We start from the raw sequence: 10,552 nt of genomic DNA, 5'->3' as shown, positions 1-10,552 counted from the left end.
TTGACCTAACAAAAATCAAAGTTTTGGGAGAATTCCTCCAAATTTCTAGTTAGGGAGTTGGTGATTTATAGAAAAGGAAGGGCCATTTCCTGGGAATATGGACTCTGAAAATATATGGCTGCTTTTCTGCTATATCTCTCATTTATTAACTCCTCGTTAGTGTACGACCAAACTCTCCCAAAGCAAAGAATTTGTGGACTATTTTCAAGACCGATTTTAAAATCTCATCAAGCTGAAGACATACTGATTTGATCAGATCTTGCATCAGGAATTAATTTAATTCTCTGGAACAATAAAATCTGGAATGAGACTGTCCATGACCAAAGAATCGAATATAACGGTTTTACCTCTGAGCCATTGAGAGAAGTTTTTATTAGCATTTTTTTCAAGGGAGGGGCAACCACCCCCCCCCAAAAAAAATCAAAAAAAAAAAAAGAAAAAAGAAAGAGAAACTTATTCATTAAGACCTGACTTTTGTTTTAAGAAATATTATACCTGTTAACCAACTACAAATAACTTGATTTGAGTAATTCTGAGGAATAAAGTGCCCATTTTCTTTCTCCTTTGATTTATGTCATTGTTCTGTTTTTACAGCTTACTGCTGACAGAGCGAGATAATTCAACTACAATTTTTCCAGTGTTTTTTCCCATGTACATATAATCAACAGCCCGGAATACAGACTCCAGGCCAATAAACCTGCCCTCTGCAGACCGGTCTCCAAGGTCCACCTCGCAGACCAGGTCTCCACCCGCATACATCTTAAGCAAGTGGTCCATGGCTGCTTGATACTTAGAAAGGGAATGGTTCAAGAAGAAGCCCCGGACACTGGCAGATTTCTTCAGCAGTTTGGCTGGTAATGTCCCTGCTTTCACAGGAGAAAGGCCAGTAGGAGTTTGGTAGCCAGACACGAACCCAATGACTATCAAGCGCCCCTTGATAGCCAAGGCATCTACGGCCAAGTCGAACATGGCGCCCCCCACGGACTCATACACCACATCCACACCTGCGGGGTACTCCTGCTTCAGGACAGTGCTGACGGGCTCGGTCGTATAGTTGATGGGACGATCACAGCCAATGGATTTCAGAAAAGCAGACTTTTCATCGGAAGAGCAGGTGCCAATGACATGGCACCTGGCCTTCTTTGCAAGCTGCACGGCAAACTGGCCCGTCCCCCCAGCTGCTGCCGTCACCAAAACTTTTGTCCCTTCCGACAGTCCTCCGAGCTCGTTCAGGCTGATGTATGCAGTGGTGGCACTTACCGGCAGGGTGACATACTGGGGCTGCAGAGAGGCCACGGGAGCTGCGGCACCGGCTGGCACTACGGTGTACTCAGCGAAGGAGCCGGGGGCCAGGTAGGCCACAGCCTGGCCCACGGCGTACCTGGCACTGGCCGACAGGCCTAAGGCTACCACCTCTCCCACACCTTCGAAACCTACGTCAAAGGGGGTCTTGACTGAAGGGTCATAGCGGCCCGCGGAATAGTTGACGTCAGAGGCGTTAACACCGACAAATCTAGAAGAAAGCAAACAAACCAATACATTAAGGTGTTCTCGTCGTCAAGGCCTTGATATTCCACTTAGAAAAACTCCTCTAACTCCAATGACTGTGGGTGGGTGGCTAAGCTATCTATCCTGGTAGGATTCCAAAAAAATACAAAATCAATCAGTCCTGATATTCAGTTGAAAAAGAGAAATTAAACAAGTATTTGGTATATTTTCTTTTTTAAATCAGGTTAGGGTCATTTCATACCACTTTAAGCATCAAGTTATTTATTTCACATGCTATTTATTTTCCTCCCCTTTCTTTCAAAAGGAGAAATAAAGCATTAAAAAAAAAAAGTCAGGAAGCCCTCTTATATACAAACTCCACTGGAGCTATGAGTTGGAAATTAATTGGCCTCTTAACAAAGATGTTAAAAAACAACAGTGAGATAAAATATATTCAAAGAAATAGGCTTGCATTGATTCTGGCAACAATTTAACACTTCGGATAATAACAGTAATGACAATGATATTATTGAAGATTGACGCAGTGTGCAAGGTCATCGGTTGTTACGCGTTACTGCGGGGTGGTTTAATGTGTGCTGCAAATTTTCTTTCTGATGTAACTATGTCCAGCATGAAAATATGCATTTTGATTAATTGAACAAAAGTTGTCTCATAAGGGTAGGGAGTTTTATGGGACATTCAATATCTTACAGTCCTTTTCAGATGAAAAGGAAAGCAAATCGTCACTATATTTTTCCTCAACAAGAGGCAGAGACATAACTTGATTAATACCAGATGATTATTTTCACTTTGGTATCCAGAGTCAATTTAATTGCGAGGTCGGTATTTTTACCAGCTTTTTTTCATCTCAGTATACCTCATAACAAAAATATCCTGATACCTAAGGAAAAAAAAAAGCCGTCTACTAAAAAATGTCAGGAGGTGCCTTAGACACATAATGGAGGACCCTAAAAATGTCATTTCCACCTGTAATGAAATGAAAAAGATGGTGGTGTCTGGTGGCACGAGGAAAGCTGGTAAGTAGGTCATTTTAAAATAATTCACTTTTAATTTAACTTAATAAACCAAAACTGCCCTGTGCAAGGATCCACTTCCACCATATTATAGATAACACTTTTGTGCTTATGAAGGCTCCCTTATGATTATGCCCTGTATATCTACAATACTGAAAGCTCTCTACATACTGTAGAAAGAAGAAAGCAGGAAACAATTTCTTTGGGGCATGTCAAGCTGTGTTCAGAAGTTAGCACACCACACAGCCTCAAGAACACACTACAGAATTCCACAGCCAAGGATGATAACGCAGTAATGAAAAGTGCAAAAAATGATTTTTTGCTGGTTTTTCATTTGGGATTTAATACCAAGATGCTTACATTCTGTTTTGGGGCTGGGGGGCCCCCTGCTATCTTCCCTTTAAATTTACATAATTCTCCAGGTTGGGTCTTTTTAGAAAGGACCAGCTTCCTCAGAGCGCGCCTCCTGACTCCACAGAAGGCCGCCAGGGCAGAGCCCAGCTGGAGCGTCTCGGCCTCCCGCGCCCCTGCTGTAGGCGCTAAAGCCAAGTCCAGGGAGGGGTCTGCGGGATGGAAGTGAAGGCGGCGGTTTGCTGCAGAGGTGGGAGACTGAGGCCCGACCGCCAGCTCCGGTCTCTGGGCCCACAATTAACCCTTCCCGCGCCCCTCTCCCCTCCTCAGTCCCCACTGGAGAGGCCCTCTCCTGCGGGGCAACCCCCAAGCCTTGGAGGTGGGACACCCTGCGGCGGCTGGCCCCTGGGGTCCTCCCCACCGCTAAGGAGAGCGCCTTGCGGGGGAGGGGGGCCGGGCTGCGGGAGGAAAACGCTCCCCCACTCTCCCTCTGTGGTTTGCCACTTCCCCGGGAGAGGTGACAAGACCAAGCAGGGCACACGTGGGAGAAAAGTGGAGGGGAGAGGGCACAGCGCCAGAGGGGGGAGCGACGGCCAAGTGGAGGTGGGAGTGGGCTCCGCCGGGAGCTGGGGTGCCTGCCGTGACCGGCGGCAGCTTAAGTTGACCTCGGCGCGCCCCGTCCAGGTTGCAGACAGCTCTGCGTCTCCCCTGCGGCACCCTTGGCGCGTCCCTGCCAGCCTGCGGGGCGCCAGAAGTCCTTCTGGACCTGTGTCCCCTCGGAAGTGCCCGGCCTCGGCGGCCTGCCTACCCTCCCGTCCCGGCCTTCCCGCCGCCACCACTGCGAGGCTCCGTCAGTGCCTCTGACTCCCGGGCGGGCTGCGACCGTGACCTCGGCCTCCCTGGGCCGGGCGGGGGTCCGGTGGGCAAGCGTGGTCAGCGCAGGCCGCGGAGCTCGGGCCCAGGGGCGGCCAAGCTCTTGGTGGTGGTGGGGGGGGGGGTCCCGAGCACAGGGCGCGCTGGAGCGCCGCGGCCCCAGGACTGCGGCCTGGGCGGCCGGACCGTGACCTTGGCCTCCTATGCACCCCCGTTTTTCGTGTCTCCTCCTCCCCCCTCCCCTCGTCCTGCCGCCTTCTGCGTCGTAGGTAAGAGTCTCGGGCTGGTGGCTACAGCCCGCCGCTACTCCGCTCGGCGCACCTCACCCACTGCCGGTCCCCGGGCCCCCGGAGCGACCCCCGCCCCCGCCTCCCCGGACCCCCGCTTTGACGCGGCGCGGCCGCCGCAGCAGGTGGGGATCGGCCGGGCCCGCACGCGCCTTCATCCGCCCGTGGGCTGTGGGAAGGGCTGCGTGAGGCTCGGCAGCCCGCGCCTTGCGCTCCTCCAGAAACAAGTTCAAGAGCAGCGGCCACAGTGGGAAAGGGGGCCCGGGTCGGGGAGCAGGGGACAGGAAGGGCGGGCGAGCGAGAAAAAGAAAGGAAAGACACGCTTGGTAGAATGCGTGCATTTCGAGACTCTCCTTGTACCCTCTTTAATTTAAAATATATGCTCTGAATAAGTGCAGGGTTCTAGCCGTCCGACTGGATAATCCACTCGGAAGCCTAAAATCGAGGAACCCCAGGAGAAAGAATGGGACCGGTGCGGGCTTTCCCCAAATATATACCCTTCGAGAGGCGTCGGTTTATTTATATAAAAAAGTGCTGAAGCCCTTCGTCATGTTTATTATGAAACAGGCAGTCGTGCAGAGGGAGGGAAACGCTTGCTTTGAACAAAAACAAAACGTGAAGTCCAGAGTCTTCAATATTGGGAGATAGACAAAGTCGTCCAGATCAGATTTTCTTAAAAAGAAAGAAAGAAGGGAGGGAGGAAAGAGAAGAAATAAGAGAAAAGAAAACAAAAGAAGAGAAAAGATTAAAGAAAAGAAAGAAAAATAAATAAAAGAAAACCTCGGCCTGGAGAGTCAGCAGAAATGCTGTTACCCTCCCGCGAGCAACAAACCGTTTATCAAAAACGCCTTCCCCATCCCCCACCCGCTCTTTGCCTTTCCTACAAACTCTTTGCTCCATTATCTTACACTTGAGCAGAAAATCGTTAGAAAGATTTGGAAACGAAATAATATGTCACTATCCTTCGAAAAAAAAGCTAAAAATAGCACGCAAGCTGACTTAACTGGAGGGTGTCTTTCTTCCTTCTCTTCCTGAGGGCTGGGCATTGGGAGGGGATGTGAAGTTGTCCTCGGATGTATGAAAAGTGAGAAGTGGATAAAGGAACATCAATTACACGTTCTGCAGGGATTTTAAGCGCCCCTCTCACACTTTTCCTAAATGGAATAAACTTGATTATCCTAAATCCACGTCGGGCTTAAAGCACTTCCCTCTCTGTGAATGAAGAATTTGTATTTTCTGTTGAGATGGGATGAGATGTGCAAATATCCAACTGAAAGGAAAAGTCAGGCAGTGCACAGTTAAAATCCCCAAACACCTTTCCGAACAAGTGAATGTATGCTTATGCCATTCATTCCAGAGCGGATTTTTATTACGATAAAAATGAAAAGCGCCTGCATAAAATTTTTATGCAATTAACACTGTTCTGGAGGAGAATTGGTCTAGGATTAAAATGAACTAACCTGCAGTAAACAGACCTGCAGTTTGCTCTTAAAAAAAAATGCCTCTTCCCCTGACACTATTTGCCAAATATAAAGGATGTCCTTACAATTTGGGGATGGGAGCAGATTTTCTACAGAGTAGGGAAAGGGGATGCAAAGGTTTCATCTCCTCTCAACGTGCAGAAAACCGGTTCCATTCTCTTTCTGATGCGGGCTTCAATGTAGAAGTTAGAGGTCAAGTCGTACATATAAGCATACTGTTTGTGTTTAAAGGGACTCTTGGCATATGTGGAGGGAAAAGACAGGCATGGATCCTAAAGCAATCCAAACCGATGAGCTCCAAACATGGGAGAGCTGGCGCTCCAGAATCCTGACCACCCAATTCAGGGACCCTCCCTGGCGACCCGGCGCAGGGGGCGCCTGGGCACTGGCAGGGAAGAAGGCGAGGGGTGATGGTGAGCAAGCGGGGGAGAGGAGCCAGAGGAAGGGAGGACAACCTGAGGACTTGATGCACTTCACAGGTAGAGATGCCGGCTGGCCCAGGGAGCGGGCGGGAGCAGCCTCCACGGAGAGCTGGCGGGTGGCCCCACTCCACCGCAGCTGGCTGTGCTCTAACTTCACACCTTCTTCTGCCTGCTCTGCTCAGTCACCCCCTCCCCACTTCACACCCAGTATCTAAAGGGGATTTTATTCAAAAAGTGGTGTGTGTTTTTACATCAGTGCTCACAATCAGTAGTGTATTTGGTCACCAACATTACAAGAAAAGAAAACAGCCCGTGTAAAACTTTTTGCTTGTTAAAGTCTGAGCTTTTCAGCCTGCTTCTCATCTCAACTTCTAGCAAATCACTCGTGTGACTTGTATGTTCTGCGTGTTCCTTCTTTTTAACTTGGTAGGATGCAAGTCCTTATCTCAACAGCTTTAGCGCTTTATCCCATAATGAAGAAATCCTCTGCAGCCCTGTTTCCACCCACGAAAACTTTTAGGACACACACATCCACCTTTAAGGCACTCTCTGCACCCTGCCCGGAGCCAGCTTCCACTCAGCCCCACTCTTGGCTCCCTCAAATTTATGTTTCCAACAGGTTTCCAAAAGTTTTATATCATGACCAGAATTACTCAATTTTGCAGTCTTTGGAAGGCTGATACGAATCTCTAAAATAAACGGATTAAACGCTGCATCAAGCCACTTGGGTAGGGTACACTTTGCCTTTCACGCCTTGCAAGGGACTTACAGTACTTTGCAAGAAACAATTTACAATATAGTTACACTCAGAACTCACTCCTTCCTTCAATCGGAGGAAACATGCAACACTGTAACCCCTCGGATGCCCCTGAGCAGGCGGGCGAGTCCTGCTCTAACATAGAGGATCGAGGAATGGGGAACGCCCAGCCTGCAAGTCAGGCAGCTAGGGGACCCGGCGAACAGAGACCGGAGGGCATGGCTCGCACAGAATGAGGTCCCTTTCCTTCCCGCGCTTCACCAGTTACTGAAGATTAGTGAGCTGTAAACACATTAAGGTAGGGAGTGTGGAGGTGGAGGAGACGGTCATAAGGTAGGGCAACCCGCCCGAGTGCCACCCAAAGGTCTGCAAAACGCGCAGGCAAATGCAGCCGTGCCACCACCCCGGCCCTGACCCAGCCTCCCCGGACGCGCCACGCGCCTGGCGGTAGGCTCTGGGGCACAGACAACAGCCATACAGCACTGACAACACGCAGACGACACCGGCGAGGTGCACACCAACACACCCAACGACAGGCTCCGCCATTGCGAGGCGGCTGCCAACCTGGAGCGCACAGGAAGCGCCAGCCGGGACCTCGGCCTCTTTCCTCCAAAGCACGTTACCTAAACGTCGCAGTTTGTGTCCAGCCCGTTCCTGGTCCACACTAAAGATTATGGGAACGCAGGAGTCGTGGGTGCGCGCGGGTGGGCCGGGCGGGGAGCCTCCCCTTCTGGGTCCCGTCGGTTTTATTTCGGGAGCGGGAGGGGGAGGAGGGAGGGCTGGGGGAGGGGAGGGGAATCCCAAATTAAAATAACCCTCAGTTATGAGGACGTTCGGTGGCATCGGATATTCACACCAGCAACCGTCACATCACATTCGCCTTCGCCAGATGGCGGCGGGTTCAACTTCCCGGGATCTCGCAAAGTCAGGCTGTGCGCCCGAGCGCTCGCCGGAGTGCGGGGACGCAGGCGGGCCCGGGACAGCCGGGAAGCGGCGCAGCGCGGGCCGGGGCCCGGTCAGGGCGGGGGGAAGGGGGGGCGGGCACGCGCGCGCGCGCGCCGGGCTCACCGGTTCCGGACGAGGAGGTCTCCGTCCCCGGGGAGTGGCACCGGGCAGTCCCGGCGCAGGGTGACGGCCTCGCGGAAGTTGGGGCTCAGCCGGGTCACCACCAGCTTCTGCATGGCGCGGGGGATGTCGGAGCCCTGGAAGTCCAGGAAGTGGCGGGCGTACGACATGTCCACGATGGCTCGGGCCCCGGCGGGCGCCAGCCGCAGCATGGCCCGCGCCTCTGCCCGCTTTCTGCGCCGCCGCGGGCTGGGGGCGAGCCCAGCCCGGGCCGCTCGGCTCGGCTTGGCTCCCAGCGGGCGGGCGGAGCAGGCGGGTCCGCCCCTCCTCCGGCCCGCGTGCTCCCCTCGACTCCCCCCCCCCCCCCCCCAGGACCGGCTCCCCCCCCCCCCCCCCCCCCCCCCCCCCCCGCCGCGCGCAGCGCAGGCAGTCCGCACAGCCCCCGCGGTTCCCGGACGCGCCACCCCCGGGGTCCCGGCCTGGGGATCGCTGCCACCCCGGCCGCTGCTCCTTTAATCTTTTTGTTTTGGTTTGAATCTGCTCGGCGCAGACTGGCCAAGGATCCTCTCCGCCCTCCCCCTTTCTCCCGGCGTCCGGGAGGCACCGGATATCCCCACCCTCCCCTCGCTCTAAAAGCCTGATTTGACTCCTCTAAAAGGGTGAGGGGGGCGGCGAGGGGAGCCGCGCGTCCCGCGATCGCCGCGGCCCCGAGCCGGCGGCAGCCCCGGGCGTCCTCGGAGCGGCGCGGCGCCCGGCGGCCGGCACAGGCGCCTCCCCTTCCCGTGCGAAGCGTTCACTTCCTTGCAAGGTGGTACGAATCAACCCCGAGCGCGGCCGGGGCGGCGGGGCACGGCCGGGGGCCCCCGAGCCGCGCGGGGAGCCCCCGCCACCAGTGCACGCGCACAAGCACCGAACGCGGGGCGGGGGCGCCCAGAGCACCATGCGCCCCAGACTCCCGGCCCCCCATTCCCGGAACGCCTCGCCCGCGCCTTCTGCCCTCAGCTTGTCTGTCCCAAGCAAGTTGCACGAACTAAGCCATTTTATGTATTTTGGCCTAGATATCGTGTGTTTCCATGAATGTTTTAAGTAGCCTCTACAAGACTGTTACAGGTTTCCCACTGGGAAAGAACACATATATCGGAGAATAGAGGGCCAAATTCTCAGAGCACATAAGCATTTAAACTTCTAGGTGGGGATGCCGAAGGACTTAATTGAACTGGAGACATTGCAATTATGTATGAAGACCTCATTTTATTAACCCAGCTAGAAAGATCTGCCGTTCCTTCATGTCAGTTTTCTCCCTAATTGTCTATATTGACCAAGTAATCAATTCACTTTTCATAGAAGGGCCGGATTAAATATTTTCCACATTTTTGTATGATGAGCTGAGCCCATTTTAAAATGTTTATTAAAGGTACCCATTTTAATTTTAAAAAACCTTCTTGTTTTACACTTACCTAGGATTACCAAAATTTAAAAAGCCACACAGTGCCCCTCCCCAATCAAACCTAACCCCCAAACCAAGACTGCAAAAGTGACCCAGGTATTTTTATCTCAAATGTCGGATGTTCTCGTCCAAGGCTAGTTTGTGTTCCACGTGGGTGCGTGTGTATGAATGTTCAAGGGGGTGGGGGGTGACTTAGAGGTTTAAAAATCTGCAGAAACTAGTGTCTACTTAACTTGGCTTATAACACATGGGTTTTACCCGGTATCAGCCACTGGATTATAATAACAAACCCCTCAATGTCTTTCTCCAATGTGCAATCGTTTATGTTATGCTGTATTAAGATTTCTTTTTTGTGTCATATTGTTTAGCTCCGGAAAGAAAAAAAAAAAAGAAAACAAAGCAATTAAAAAGATTGACAGGTATGGTTTGTGAGAGACCTATTTGTAATTGTCAGGGTGACGTTGGCGAGAGGAGGAGGAGTAAAAGCTGAAGCAGGAAAAGCAGCTCGATGTGTCTGTCTATCAGTTGAGACTGTCTGAAAGCTCTGCGATCCGAATGTGTGTTATATTTCACTGAAAAGAGAAGAGAGCGAGAGTGCATCTCCCTCTCTCCCAGGAGTTTGGGGGGGACAGTCCACGCTCATCTCGCCCACCCAGTGAATGTCCGCTCTTCGCCCCTCTGCACACACTCTCCGGGTTGTTGTTGTTGGCTTTTTTTTTTTTTTTTTTGGGGGGGGGGTGCTTTTTGTGTATTTTTCAAAATTTTTTCTGTGGCAAGATCAAGACCGGCCAAAAATCCATGATCAAAATGTGTTTGCATTAGATTTCGCAGAGGAAGAAACGGCGATCCTGGCGGCAAAGCCCCGCGGGGAGCGCGGGGCAGCAAGTGGCGCTCCGGCGGGGTGACACTGTTTGATGTGTGACTGTTTGGAAGGTGGAGCAGCGCCTGACATCTCCCCCCGGCGCATGTATGTACGGGGGCTTCACTCCTCTGTCTTGTTTGCTTTCTTCCTCTTAGACTAAGTGCGGGAGGAAAAGGACAGCCTGGATCGGCCTCGCTGGCGCACAATGAGAAAGCTGCGACCCGCGTGCTAAAACCACTCGCCGCGACCCCTGAGCAGCGAGGAGAGAGGGGGAGAGAAAGTTGTGCTCGGAGACTCTCGGCTCGCGGAGGAAGGCGCAGGGGAGCGCCCGCAGCGGCGCCCGAGGAGCGCCCGCCACAGCAGCGCGGCGGCGGGAGGCGGCAGCATGGAGCGCGGGCCGCGGGCCGGCCCTCCGAGCGCCCGCCGCTGCGCCCGCGGCCCGCGCCGGGGATGACTCCGGGCTCGGCGCCCAGGCCCCGCGCGCT

The 10,552-nt window shown here is 53.0% G+C and overlaps 1 protein-coding gene across 1 annotated transcript; it reads right to left on the bottom strand.

Annotated features, from left to right (window-relative positions):
* Nucleotides 1-335: 335 nt before the first annotated feature.
* ZADH2 (zinc binding alcohol dehydrogenase domain containing 2) lies at nucleotides 336-8,113 on the bottom strand. Its single transcript, XM_032422763.1, has 2 exons — nucleotides 7,762-8,113; nucleotides 336-1,513 (listed from the first exon to the last, which is right to left on the bottom strand). The coding sequence occupies exons 1-2, from the start codon at nucleotides 7,968-7,970 to the stop codon at nucleotides 589-591; spliced, it is 1,134 nt and encodes a 377-aa protein (XP_032278654.1). The 5' UTR covers nucleotides 7,971-8,113; the 3' UTR covers nucleotides 336-588.
* Nucleotides 8,114-10,552: the final 2,439 nt, after the last annotated feature.

Source organism: Phoca vitulina, unplaced genomic scaffold (genome assembly GCF_004348235.1).
Source record: "Phoca vitulina isolate PV1807 unplaced genomic scaffold, GSC_HSeal_1.0 scaffold27, whole genome shotgun sequence".
NCBI lineage: Eukaryota > Metazoa > Chordata > Mammalia > Carnivora > Phocidae > Phoca > Phoca vitulina.
Note: the sequence above shows the minus strand (reverse complement) of the source record. Positions and strands in the feature narration are given on the sequence as shown.

Excerpts from the sequence above, each read along its gene's own strand:
- ZADH2 (XM_032422763.1), bottom strand. The coding sequence starts at position 7,970 with ATGCTGCGGCTGGCGCCCGCCGGGGCCCGAGCCATCGTGGACATGTCG. Across the intron at positions 1,514-7,761 it reads GACCTCCTCGTCCGGAACCG|ATTTGTCGGTGTTAACGCCT; the intron begins GTGAGCCCGGCG and ends GCTTTCTTCTAG.